This window comes from Lasiodiplodia theobromae (genome assembly GCF_012971845.1).
Source record: "Lasiodiplodia theobromae strain AM2As chromosome Unknown scaffold_32, whole genome shotgun sequence".
Classification (NCBI taxonomy): Eukaryota; Fungi; Ascomycota; class Dothideomycetes; order Botryosphaeriales; family Botryosphaeriaceae; genus Lasiodiplodia; species Lasiodiplodia theobromae.
The window spans coordinates 436,037-450,395 of NW_023336511.1; the positions used below are offsets into that span (position 1 = coordinate 436,037).

The 14,359-nt window shown below is 61.4% G+C and overlaps 1 protein-coding gene across 1 annotated transcript in view; it reads left to right on the forward strand.

Annotated features, from left to right (window-relative positions):
* LTHEOB_9608 (Ca2+-modulated nonselective cation channel polycystin protein) overlaps positions 1-14,359 on the forward strand; it is a gene marked incomplete at both ends in the record, with an annotated part of 48,349 nt that overhangs the window by 9,969 nt on the left and 24,021 nt on the right. Inside the window, one exon of the mRNA XM_035519214.1 lies at positions 3-14,339. Coding sequence (XP_035368835.1) covers positions 3-14,339 — 14,337 coding nt within the window. The remainder of the gene's footprint in view (positions 1-2; positions 14,340-14,359) is intronic.

The following is a 14,359-nucleotide window of genomic DNA, read 5'->3' on the forward strand; positions in this document are numbered from 1 at the left end:
AGGCTCAGCGTCTCCCACTGGGCCGGCCAGCCTTCCCTCTGCATCTGCCCTTTCGATTGGCCTTCCAGTTCTGTCGTACAATGGTGGTGATGGATCTGTTCAGACTATCACGGCTCTCCCAGGTGGAATCCTGGGCCCCTTGCCCGGCGGCATCCCGCTGACCTTTGTCCTCACACCTGCTACAACGTTGTACACCGGCTTAATTGACCCGCTTACGAGACTTACCGCTCCTTACTTCGGCTCAACTACGCAAGTACTCACACTGCATCCCGGAGCAGGTCAGTCGATTGGAACTATTCTGATCGAGACGCCGTTCACTGGTCCTACTGCTTCTGCTACGCCTTCTCTCCTTGGGCCGATCTCTCGCCCGTACTACGGCGGTGACGGTATTGTTGCGACTATCACGGCTATTCCTGGTGGAAGCTCTGGCCCAATCGCCGGCGCCGCTCCGCTCACCTATGTTCTCACCCCTGCTCCTACACCTTACTCGGGATTCGTGGATCCGCTCGTAACGCTCTTGGCACCATGGACTGGCCAAACGACGCGCACACTCACTCTCTACCCGCTCAGCGGACAGAGCGCCGGCACGTACTTGGTACAAACACCCAGTCCTTTAGCCTCACTGCCTGTGTCGCTTCTGGCCCCTGGCTCTGCTTCTGCAACCGGCCTGCTTTCGGCGTCTGCTCAAGCTAGCTTGCTGGCTCGCCCATACGTTGGCGGAGACGGCAGCATTGCCACCGTCACGGCTGCACCTGGCAATAGCCTCGGCCCGCTGGCCAGCGCCGCCCTGCAAACCTTCCTGATCACTCCCGCCCCCACGCCGTACAGTGGTCCCATTGACCCCGCTACCACGCTGACGGCGCCGTATGGCGGCTCGACGATCCGCACCGTGACCCTCGTTCCGCTCAGCGGTCAAACGGCCGGCACGCTTCTTGTCCAGACGCCACTCAATGCTGCATCCGGCCCAGCCACCGCATCAGCTACTGTGCCAGCCATCTTGAGCGGTCGTCCCTACCAGGGCGGCACCACCACAGGAATAGTGACGGCCACACCCTTTGCTGGCGGTTCGCTCATCGGTGTTCCTGGCGCCATCAGCTTGACCCCGGCGACTTCACTCTTCACTGGACCGATAGACCCCGTCACCACCTTATCGGCCTTCTATCCAGGTTTCATCACCCTGTCCCTGACGCTGCTGCCAACCAGCGGCGGCACGTTAGGCACGATCTTGGTTGAGATTCCGTTGACAGCGTCTGGCGCCTCCGCTCCGGGCTTCCCCTCTGCCACAGTCAGCGGTAGTCCTGGCGTGACTGCTGCAGTCCTCGGCGGAAGACCGTATCAGGGCGATTCCACCACTGGTACCGTCACGGCCACGCCATTCGTGGGCGTCTCGCCTATTGGCTTGCCTGGTGCGATTGGCCTTATCCCAGCAACTTCACCGTTTACTGGTCCAGTGGACCCGTCTACCACGATGACCGCTTTCTACGGCGGCAGTACGGTGAAGACCCTTACCCTGCTGCCCTTGAGCGGCGGCACACTTGGAACGATCTTGGTGGAGATTCCGGCCACGGCCTCTGGGCTTCTCTCTCCTACAGGGAGTGTTGGTCCTTCGGCGTCGGCTCCGGCCTTCATCAGCAGGCCGTATCAGGGTGCTACTACCACGGGAATCATCACAGCCACACCCTTCGCTGGCGGCTTGCCCGCTGGACTTGCCACCGCCGTCGGTTTGTACCCAGCTACATCGCCGTTTACGGGTCCACTGGATCCAGTTACTACGATGTCGGGCTTCTACGGCGGCAGCACGACACAATATCTCACCCTACTACCCACGAGCGGCGGCACGGTTGGAACCCTCCTGGTGGAAGTCCCGTTGACGGCCCTCGCCTCCGGCTCGGCGAGTCTACCTTTGCCAACTACAGCAGGGCCAGCGCTCGGCGGCCGTCCATACCAGGGTGGCAGTTCACCTGCAACCATTACTGCGGTACCTTTTGTTGGTATCTCTCCTATTGGCAGTCCTACCGCCCTCAGCCTGGATCCAGCAACGTCGTCTTTCACGGGTCCCATTGATCCGTCTACGACACTCACTGCCTTCTATCCTGGAAGCACGACGGCCTTCCTCACCCTGCACCCTACTCCTGGCGGCACTTTGGGTACCATTCTCATCGAGCTTCCCGCAACGGCTGCGGCTTCTGGCCTGCCGTCGCTCACTGCCTCTCCGTCGCTACCGCCGGCACAAATTGGTCGCCCGTACCAAGGCGACACCATCACGGCAACCCTGACGGGTACGCTGTTCGTCAGTGGCGTAGCAGCCTTGCCTACCGCGCTCAACCTGATCCCGGCAGCGTCGCTGTTCACCGGTCCTCTGGATCCTGCGACGACGGTGACCGTCTTCTACACTGGCAGCATCACCAAGTCCCTGACGCTCCACCCGACCTCTGGCGGCACGCTCGGTACCCTCCTTGTCGAGGTCCCCTTGACCGGAGTTCTGGGCTCGGCATTATCCGCCGGCTCTCTCAGCGCTCCGTTCCCCACGGGCTCTACGGCAGCACCGGCGTTGACTGGTAGGCCTGCTGCGGGAGTTATTGCCCCCGAAACCGTCACTGCGACACCGATAATCAGTGGCGTGGCATTTCCGGCCCCGACGGTGATGAGCCTGGATCCCGCGCCGCCGTTCTCGGGCGCCGTGGACCCGGCGACGAGCCTCACGGCGGTTTACACTGGAAGCACGACGAGGACGCTGACGCTGTACCCGACATCCGGCGGCACGCTCGGCACGATTCTTGTTGAGGTGCCTGCGACGGCTGTAGGCTCTGCGACGCCTTCCCTGGGACTAAGTGCCTCGGTGCCAGCGTTGGTGACTGGCAGGCCGTATGCGGGTGACAGCACAATCGGCACTGTGACGGCCACTCCGGTCTTCACGCTCTCTGATGGCAGTGTTTCAACTGGCCCGATCACGGCCATTGTTGTGGAACCTGCAACATCGCCGTTCACCGGTGTATTCGACCCTGCAACGACTCTTACTGCGCAGTATCCTGGCAGCACTACGAAGGTCTTGACACTCTACCCGACGAGCGGTGGCACTCTCGCAACGATTCTTATCGAAGTGCCTGCCACTGCTCTGGGATCTGCGGCTTCGGCATCAGTCCCAACGGCCCCCGTCTCGCCCTCAGGTCCGGCCACGGCCTCGGTCTCGGGGCCAGCGCTACTGAGCGGCAGGCCGTATTTTGGTGACACTACGTCGGGTATTCTGACGGCTACGCCTGTCATCTTCCAATTTACCCCTCCCAACCAGATTAACTTGGTCACTGCTTCACCCGTACCGATTAATTTGGTCCCCGCTGCATCGCCGTTCGCTGGTCCATTGGATGTGTACACAACGTTGACTGTGTTGTACCCCGGAAGCACCACTAGGTCCTTGACCCTCTATCCGACGCCCGGTGGCACGGCTGGCACTCTGCTCGTGGAGGTGCCGTCAAGTGGCCTCTTAACTGCCTCGCCTTCAGGTCCGGTTACTGCCTCGGTGTCAGCGCCATTAACTGGCAGGTCGTATTTCGGCGACAGTACTGCGACCATTATAACGGCTACGCCCATCTTCACCAGCCTTGGTGGCCCCGCGCTGCCAGGCCCGCTCGAAACGATCACCTTGATCCCCGCTTCAGCACCATTCACCGGTGAATTGTCTGCGTTCATGACGTTGGTTTTGCCGTACACTGGCAGCACTACAAAGTCATTGACGATCTATCCGACGCCCGGTGACCTGTACGGCACTCTCCTCGTGGAGATTCCGCTGAGTGGTTCCTTGGCTCCGCTTCCAGGGTCGGCTTTGGTTTTCCCCTCAGCTTCGACCGCGTCGGCACCGACTGGCAGGCTGTATCAGGGAGATAGCACTACTGGTGTCATTACCGTAACTGGGCTCGACAATCTGCCGACTGTTCTACCCCTGATCCCGGTGACTTCGCCGTTCACTGGCCCGGTAGATCCGTCCTCGACTCTTACAGTGCAGTACCCAGGTACCACTCCTCGGATTATCACGCTCCTTCCGACTAGTGGCGGACTGTACGGCACTGCAGTCCTTGAGGTGCCCTCTGGTGCCCTTTCGGGTCTTCCATCAGCTTCCACCGGCACGCCCCTAGTCCCGACGGCTCCGACAGCTCTAGCACTCCCTGGCCGACCCTACCAGGGAGGAACCACTACTGGGGTTCTTACTGCTAGCGACGCCTTTGGATCAGCAATCGTCTTGAACTTGCAGCCAGCAACAGCGGCATTTACAGGTCCCGTCGATCCGGTGATCACATTAACGGCTCCCTACCCTGGAAGCATCATCCAAACTGTCACGCTTCTCCCCATTAGTGGCGGGCTCTTCGGCACTGTACTTGTGGAAATTCCTGCTGCTGCTACCACCGCCTCGCCGATCCTTTCGTCTCCTGCTTCAATTTCGGGCCCAGCATTCACTGGCAGCCAGGGCGGTGCTTTGACTGGTTTCATTACTGCCACGCCGGTCGTTACTCTTCCTGGTTTTGGAACAATAACACTACCGCCCACCGCTATCCCGTTGAGTCGGGTAATTTCGTCATTTACTGGAGGCGTCGTTACAACGGCCACTCTGACCGCAGGCTACCCGGGCAGTGTTACGCAGACCGTCACTCTTATTCCCACTTCAGGTGATTCCTTGGGTACTTTGCTTGTGGAAACTCCCACAGTTCCTAGCAGCTCGGCGGCTCCAGCAGCCACTGGCCGGCCATATGTAGGAGACACAACGAGTGGTCTCGTCACAGCCACGCCCGTTACTAACCTCGGCAATTTCCAAATCTCAACGCTGGCACCCACTGCCATCGACCTAACTCCAGCGACCACGCCCTTCACTGGAGGCGTTGTTCCATCGCTCATCTTGACCGTCACTTACCCCGGAAGCACCACCCGGACAGTCACACTTCTCCCCACTGCTGGCGAGTCCCTGGGCACGCTTCTCGTAGAATTCCCAGGAGCGCCTACCGGCCCAGCTGCCTCCTCGGCACCTGGCTCGGCATCAGGTCCCATCTCTGCCGCGCCTTCCGGAACTGCTGCCCCGTCGGGATCCGCTCCAGCGCTCCCCGGCCGCCCATACGTGGGTGGAACGACACCTGATGTCGTCACAATCACGCCCACGACCACCGGCACCGACGGTCTCCCAACGGCTGGCCTGCCCACGACGTTCAACATCGATCCTGCGACAGCCTTGAGCCGTTCATTCCCTATTGCGGTGACCCTGACTGCTCCATACACCGGCGCCACCCCCCGAACGCTCTTCCTCCTCCCCACCGGTAGCGAAACTGCAGGCACGGTGCTCGTTCAAGTGCCGGCTTCGGCGTTGGCTCTGCCTTCGGGCTCGCTGCTGTTCTCAGGATCGGCTTTGCCTTCGGGCTCGCTCCTGTTTTCAGGATCGCCTGTGCCTTCAGCATCTGGCCCAGGCTCAGCATCAGCTCTACTATCAGGATCAGCCCTACCTTCGGCAACGGCTCCTGTCCTTGGCCCTCGACCATATCAGGGTGGCACTGCGCCTAGCATCTTGACGGTTACGCCAGCCATAATCGGCACTGATGGCTTACGCACGCCTGGCCTCCCCACGGCGCTTAGCCTCGAACTCGCTACTTTGAGCTTTTCTGGAGCTGTCGATCCGCTCATTACATTGACAGCTGTTTACCCAGGCACTATAGTCCAGACGCTGACCCTGTTCCCCACGCCTGGTGGAACTCTGGGAACCGTGCTGCTTGAAATTCCCTTGACGGCGGCCTTCGGGTCGCTTTCAGCAGCGCCGTCAGCATCGCCTTCAGCTGGAATAACTTCAGGCCTCGGCGGTCGTCCGTACCAAGGCGGCTCTGCCCCGAGTGTTCTGACGATCGCGCCGGTCACTCTTGGTTCCAACGGTCTACCGACAACTGGAGCTCCTACGGTGCTCAGCCTTGATCCGGCAACGTCACTCTTTACCGGCCCAGTTGACCCAGCAATCACGTACACGGCACCCTACTCGGGCACTGTTGTGCAGACCCTGACACTGTTGCCCACACCTGGAGGTACTGTAGGCACCGTACTAGTTGAAGTGCCCTTCACCGCCTTGGGTCTGCCAACGGCTTCAGCAGGAACGGCTTCAGCAGCAACGACCCCAGGCCTTGGTGGTCGCCCGTACCAAGGCGGCTCCGCCCCGAGCGTCCTAACAGTCGCACCAGTTACCATTGGCTCCAATGGCCTGCCAACGACCGGCGCTCCCACGGCCATCAGCCTCGACCCAGCGACATCGCTCTTCGCCGGCCCAGTCGACACAGTGACGTACACGGCCGCCTACCCGGGCAGCACCACGCAGACCATCACCCTGCACCCCACGCCCGGCGGCACCCTCGGCACCGTGGTCGTCGAAGTGCCTTCCACCGGCCTAGCACCGCCTGTACAGACGGCTCTGGCTACGGGAACAGCACTACCCCTTACCGGCCGCCCGTATCAGGGCGGCACCGCGCCGAGCATCTTGACCGCCACGCCAGTTACCCTCGGCCCTAGCGGTCAGCTCATCCCCGGCGTTCCTACAACTATCAGCCTTGATCCGGCGACGTCGAGCTTTGCCGGCGCTGTCGACCCTGTCACGACGCTCACGGCGGCGTATCCTGGGAGCGTCACGCAGACCTTGACGCTTTTCCCGACGCCTGGTGGGACACTCGGAACGGTTCTGATTGAGGTGCCGGCGGCGACGAGCGGCCTTCCAGGTGGCCCGTTGGCTGGTATCTCGGGTTCTCTCTCGGCTGGCCTGTCTATTGGTTTGTCAGCTGGCATTCCAAGTGGTTCGTCCGCTGGCATTCTGAGTGGTTCGTCAGCCGGCATCCCAAGCGGTTCGTCCATCGTGCCAGCAATAAGCGCTGGCCGGCCGTACCAGGGAGGTTCAGCGCCGAGCGTGCTGACGATTACGCCGATTTCTGTGGGTACGGATGGACTCCCGACCATCGGCCTGCCAACTGCCTTGAGTCTCGATCCGGCAACATCCCTCTTCACGGGCGGCTTGGATCCAGGAACTACATTCACGGCTACCTACACAGGCAGTACCACACAATACCTGACCCTCCTTCCCACGCCTGGTGGTACCTTGGGCACTTTGCTCGTCGAAGTCCCCGCGTCCGCGACTCCAGGTGTCTCAGCCACCGCTGCCTCATCCCCGGTCTTGTCGTCTCCCACGGCGGCTCCAGCCTTCCTCAGTCGCCCGTACGTAGGCGACACGACGACGGGTATCTTGACAGCTACACCGGTCCTTACTCCGGGCACAAACCCACTGCCACCCGGCTTCTCTGGTATCGTACCGCTGGGACCGGCCACTGCCTTCGGTCTTGTGCCGGCGACGACGTCCTTCACGGGCCCGGTGGACCCGGTGACCACCTTCACGGCCGTGTATGGGGGTAGTACGATCAAGATCATAACCCTCCTTCCTACCTCCGGTGCCACTCTGGGCACTGTTTTGATGGAGGTTCCTGTCGACACTGCGGCAGCATCGCTACCCGCGCAGCCTACGATCTCGGCACAGCCTACACTCTCCGCTCCAGTACTGAACGGCCGCCCGTATCTGGGAGACACCACGACTGGCACTCTGATCGGGACGCCCTTCGATGCCGGCATTCCATTAGGAAGCGTACTGGAAACGTTCAACCTCATTCCGGCAACCTTCAGCACCACCTTCCCGATCGATCAAACCATCACGTACACGGGCTTCTACCCAGGAACCACGACCAAGACTCTCACCCTCTTCCCTACCCCTGGCAGTATTTTTGGAACACTCGTGATAGAGGTGCCTGCAGCCAACACTACACCATTGATCTCGCCTCCCGGGACGGCGTTGGTGCAGCCTTCGTCATCGGCTCCAGCGGCCGCTCGCCAACGTGCCTACCAGGGCGATACGACAACCGGTTCTCTGTTAGCCACGCCAGTCAGCATTCTGGGCATACTGCCTGCTCAGATCAGCGCGGCGTTGTCAATTGGCCTACCCATTGCCGTCGACCTCACCCCGGCCACCTCACTCTTTACTGGACCGTTGGATCCGTCCACCACTTACACGGCTACCTACCCTGGCAGCACCATCAAGTTCCTCACGCTCTTGCCTACTCCCGGTGGAATATTCGGAACGCTCATCATCGAGGTCCCGGCGGCGGCGGCGGCGACTGCAACAGGGTCAGGACAGCCTTTGTTGTCCTCGTCACCCGTAGCGACGCCCGCTACGGCGCGGGCTTATCAGGGCGACACGACGACTGGCTTGTTGACTGCTACGCCAGGTGGCTCTCTGCTGCCGACTGGTGGTCCGCTCACGCTCATTAACATCATTCCGGCGACTTCATCGTTCACTGGACCGCTGGACCCGGTCACGACTCTTACGGTCACTTACCCAGGCAGCACTACTAAGTTCTTGACGCTCCTGCCTACTCCTGGTGGAACGGTTGGAACGCTTCTTGTGGAGGTTCCCGCGGCAACCGCTGGTGGAACAGTTTCCCTACCGCCTTCATCATCTTCTCCAGCAGCGGAGAATGCACGTGTCTACCAGGGTGATACTACGACGGGCGCTCTGACGATCACGCCGGGTGGCACTCTGTTGCCACCCGGTCTACCGGCGACAGTCATCAACGTCACCCCGGCCACTTCATCGTTTAGTGGACCACTGGACCCGGTCATCACCTTCACCGCCGTCTACCCGGGCAGTACGACCAAGTACCTGACGCTCTTGCCTACTCCTGGTGGCACAGCTGGAACGCTTCTTGTTGAAGTACCGGCAGCAACGACTGTTGGAACGGCTCAGCCTTCATCCTCGCCAGCAGCTCAGACCGCCCAGGCGTATCAGGGTGACACTACCACCGGTGTAATTACTGTAACCCCGGCCAATGGGATTCCGACTGCTATTAGCCTAACTCCAGCAACCTTCAGCTTCCTTGGACCTGTAGATTTAGGTAACATCCTTACTATATTTTACCCGGGCAGTTCTACTAAGATCTTGACGCTCTTGCCCACGCCGGGTGGCACGCTTGGAACGATCGTCGTTGAGGTGCCAGCGACAGGCATTGCAACGGTTTCTGCGCAAGCTTCATCATCGTCGCCAGCAGAGGCCAACGCACGTGCTTACCAGGGTGATACTACCACAGGCGCAGTTACTGTGACGCCGACCAATGGAGTTCCCACTGTCATTGGCCTGAGTCCAGCGACCTCGATCTTCACGGGTCCCGTCGATCCAGCCAACACGCTCACTGCATTCTACCCGGGTAGCACCATCAAAACGCTCACCATCCTCCCCACGCCCGGCGGCACATTGGGCACAGTCTTGATCGAACTCCCCACGCCCGTCTCGGGCAGCGTGCCCTTCGCCACGACCACTGGCGCAGTTGTTCCGTCATCAGCAAGTCCAGCTGCTGCGCAGACGCGGACGTACCGCGGCGACACGACCACGGGCGTCCTCACTGCCGTGCCATTCATCAACACCGACGGCATAGTCGATTTCGCCACCATACCGCCGATTGGCCCGCCCACGGCGATGAGCATGGTGCCCGCGACTGCCGCCCTCCCCCGCCCGCCGCTAGATCCGGACACGACCTTCACGGCCTTGTACCCCGGCAGCACGACCAGATACCTCACCCTCCTGCCTACCCCCGGGGGCAACAACTTGGGCACGCTTCTGATAGAGGTGCCTTCGCCCGCCGCAGCTACCACCAGCAGCGCCGCCGCTGTTCCCTCGTCAACAGGCCAATCCGCCGCACCACCACAGCAACAGCAGCAACAACGGGCCTACCAGGGCGACTCGACCACCGGCGTCCTCACCGCCACGCCCTTCTACAACCCCGGAGGCTCCCTCATCAATCTGAGCATCGCGTCGGCCATCGGCGCGCCCACCACGCTCGGCCTCACGCCCGTGCCGTCGACATTCATCCCGATCGACCCGGCGACCACTTACACGGCCTTCTACGCCGGCAGCACGACTAGGTTCATCACGCTGCTGCCCACCGCGCCTGGCGTCACTCAGGGCACGCTCCTCATGGAGGTGCCCGCGCCGACTTCCGTGTCCGGCATTCTCCCAGGTGCTTCGTCTCTCAGCTCGGGTCTCGAGCCGGCGACCAGCTCGTCCGCGACGGGCTTCTTCGGCAGCTTGAGCAGCTTGTTCTTCGGCACGTCAGCTACTGCCTCCCTGCAGCCCTCTGCCAGCGGCCAACCGCCGCTGCTCTCCGGCTCTCTCGGTCTCAGCGCCTTCGCACCCAGCCCTGGCGAGAGTGGCGCGTCTGGTCTTCTTCCCGGCGGCTCCTTCTCTGGACTCGTACCCTCCGGCGGGTCGGCTTTGGCACCTGGCGCCTCTTCGCTCTCTGCCGGCGGCGAGCAGCCGCTGCTGTCCGCGTCCGCATCTCTCGGCCTCGGCTTGTCTGTCTCCGGTTCGCCGGTTCCCAGCGGTAGTGGTGGCAGTGGCTCGTTGCCTCCGCTCATTCCACCCGGCGGAACGGCCTTGGTGGTTGGCGCCTCTTCGAGCGTGGGTGCTGGCCTCCCGACGATTACTTCAACTGTTGGTGATATTGCTTCGCCTTATACGTCGACGGGCGTGTTTGCTGCTGCTACCACAGGTTCGACGGTTGGCCCGCCGTTCACCGGCGTCGTTGTCTTCGTGCCCTCTTCTGGAGTGGCCTTGCCACTGACTACGACCATCTTCGGCAACTACGCGACGGCTTACACCACGACGGGTGCGTTTACGCCTAGCAGTGGTGCGCCGTTTAGCGGAGTGATTGTTTTCGCGCCGTTGACGGCCTCTGGTGGCCCCGGCTTCCCGCCGACCACGTCCATTTTCGGTGATTTTACTGCACCCTCGACATCGACGGGTGTGATCACGCCGGCAAGCGGATCGCCATTTAGTGGGGTTATCGTCTTTGTGCCATCGACGGCGGCGACTGGCAGCGGTGCGTCTGCGCCCAGCCTGCCAACTATCACGTCCATCGCTGCCAGTGTTGTTTCACCTTTCACCTCGACGGGCATCATCACCCCGCCTACTGGCACGCCATTCAGCGGAGTTATCGTCTTTGAGCCACAGACACCTGGCGGTCCCTCTGGTCTCATCCCCAGCGGCATTCCTACCGCTCTGATCTCTGGCGGCTTGCCTACAATCACCTCTATCGCCAGCAATGCCGTTTCGCCTTTCACCTCAACAGGCCTCATCACACCTCCCACCGGCACACCGTTTAGCGGAGTCATTGTCTTTGAGCCACCGACGGCTGCTGGCACATCTGTGCCCGGCTTGCCTACCATCACCTCCGTCGCCAGCAATGTTGTGTCACCGTTCACTTCCACCGGCATCATCACGCCTCCGACCGGAGCGCCGTTCAGCGGCGTCATCGTCTTCGTTCCTCCCACGGGTCTTCCCGGCGGCGGTGCATCTGGAGCAAGCTTCCCGCTTGTCACCTCGACCGTCGGCAGCATCACGTCGCCCTTCACGTCGGCAGGCCTCATCACGCCTACCGACTCGGCTGGCAGTACGCTTGGCACACCGTTTAGTGGCGTTATCGTCTTCGTGCCGCCGACAGGTGGCCTCGTCCCTAGCGGTGCATCTGCCCTGGCTCCCAGCAGTGGATCCGCATTGGGTCTTCCTACGATCACTTCGGTTGTCGCTAGTGTTGCTTCACCCTTCACGTCGACGGGCCTGATTACGCCTACCGATCCAGCTGGTATTGCTACTGGCTCGCCGTTTGCTGGAGTCATCGTCTTTGTGCCGCCTACAGCGGCTACGGTTCCTGGCGGTCCTTCTGCATCGGGTCTACCTACGATTACCTCGATCGCCGCTAGTGTTGCGTCGCCGTTCACCTCTACGGGACTCATTACTCCGACAAACTCAGCTGGTAGTGCAGGTGCTCCATTCAGTGGAGTTATCGTCTTCGTGCCGCCGACAGGTGGTCTCGTTCCTAGCGGCGGATCTGCCTTGGGCCTTCCCACGATAACCTCGATTGCCGCCAGCATTGCCTCGCCCTTCACGTCCACGGGTCTCATCACCCCGACCAATTCAGATGGCAGTACAGGTACCCCGTTCAACGGCGTCATCGTGTTCGTGCCGCCAACAGCCGCTCCTGGTGTGTCCGCATCGGGCCTGCCCACCATCACCTCCACCATCGCCAGCCTGTCCGGTATTCCATTCAATGGCCCTCCGTTCACTAGCACTGGTGTCGTCAACCCGACCAACTCGGTAGGCATTGCCACGGGCACGCCATACAGCGCCGCTGTCGTCTTCGTGCCACCATTACTCGGTGCCACTTCGAGCGGTGCAGGTCTGCCAACGCTCACCTCGTTTGTTCCGGGCCTGCCCATTCCTTTCACGTACACTGGTATTATCACTCTGCCGAACGGCACGCCATTTAGCGGCGTCATCGTCATGGATCCAGCCGCATCAACAGCCGCTGCTGTTTCTCCTGGTCCAGCTCTTCCGACAATCACCTCGTTCGCTCCGTCGCTGACCGCCCCTGTCACGTCGACTGGCCTGATAACTCCGCCGTCCGGCACGCCGTTTAGCGGTGTTCTCGTCTTGGATCCATCCACAGGCGCTGCTGTTTCCAGCGGTACAGGTCTTCCAACGATAACCTCAATCGCCGGCAGTGTCGTCTCTCCGTTCACTAGCACCGGTCTGATTACTCCGCCGACTGGCACTCCATTCAGCGGAGTTGTGGTCTTTGAGCCACCGACAGCCATCCCAGGAGGTCTTCCCACGATCACCTCCGTCGCCGGCAATCTTGTCTCTCCAATCACGAGTACTGGTCTGATCACCCCGACCAACGCAGCAGGTAGCCCAACTGGCACGCCGTACAGTGGCGTCATCGTCCTTATACCATCAATTGGCGCTGGTGTGGGTCTCCCCACGATCACGACCGTAGGCAGTGCGGCTTTCACTTCCACCGGAATCATCACTCCCACCGACGCTTCGGGCCGTCCCACTGGCTCGCCGTTCAGCGGAGTCATCGTCTTCGTTCCGTCAACCGCCGGCGGTGCATCTGGCGCAAGCCTCCCCACCATCACGTCGACCGTCGGATCTGCTGATTTCACCTCCACCGGTCTGATCACGCCCACAAACTCGGCAGGCATCGCAACAGGCACGCCGTACCCCGGCGTCATCGTCTTCGTGCCTTCGACAGGGGGCACTGGTGGTGGCTCGATCCCCGCTGGCACCCTTTCCGCGCCCAGCGGCTCTGGACTCTTCCTTGGAAGCATCAGCGCGAGCGGCGCTGCTTCGCTGAACCTGCCAACCGTGACGTCCGCTGTTGGTACCCTGGCCTCGCCGTTCACTACCGTCGGCCTGATCACGCCTACGAACGCAGCGGGAAGCCCCACTGGTACGCCGTTCAGCGGGGTGATTGTGTTCGTGCCGTCGACGGCTCTTGGTGGTGGCCCCTCGGGCCTGCTGCCATCTGGAAGCGGCGGCTTGCCCACCATCACCTTGACGAACACGAACTTGGAGATCCCATACACTTCCACCGGGCTGATCACGCCCACCAACGCGCTCGGCAGCGCTACGGGCACGCCGTTCCCCGGCGTCATCGTTTACGTACCTCCGATTCTTGGTTCCAGCGGCGGCGCACCGACGGCTGGAGGCCTCTTGCCGACGATCACCTCGTTCATTCCCGGCTTCCCCTTGACTATCACGACAACTACCCTCATCACGCCCACGAATGCGGCTGGTGTTGCCACGGGCACGCCGTACAGCGGTGTTGTTGTTTTCGCGCCTCCGCCGTCCGGTGGTGTCAGTTCGAGCCCTGGTGGTGCACCGAGTGGTGGTAGTGCCGCCGCCCCAGCGCCAACTGGTGGTGTGGTGCCGACGGTTACCTCATTTGTCAGCAATGTCGTCTCGCCTGTTACTACGTTTGGCCTTGTCACGCCGACCGACACGGCGGGTAATCCGTTCGGCTCACCGGTTAGCGGAGTCATCGTCCTGGCGCCTCTGACGGGCTTGAACCTTGGCTCTAGCGGCGCTTCTCCGAGCGGAAGCCTGCCGACAATCACGTCTTTTGTTGGCAGCGTGGTCTCACCCATCACTACGTTTGGCCTTATCACGCCTACCAACTCCGCTGGTATTGCCACCGGGTCACCGTTCAGTGGCGTGATTGTTCTGGCGCCATTATCGTCGGTGTTGAACGCTGGCTCCAGCGGCGCCCCTGGTGAAGGCTTGCCAACCGTTACGTCTTTTGTTGGCAGTGTAGTCTCTCCTATCACCACGTTCGGCCTTATCACGCCTACCAACTCGGCCGGCATTCCTACTGGTTCGCCGTTTAGTGGTGTTATTGTTCTTGAGCCCTTGTCGTCGGCATTGAACGCTGGTTCCAGCGGCACTCCCGGCGCAGGTTTGCCAACAGTTACGTCC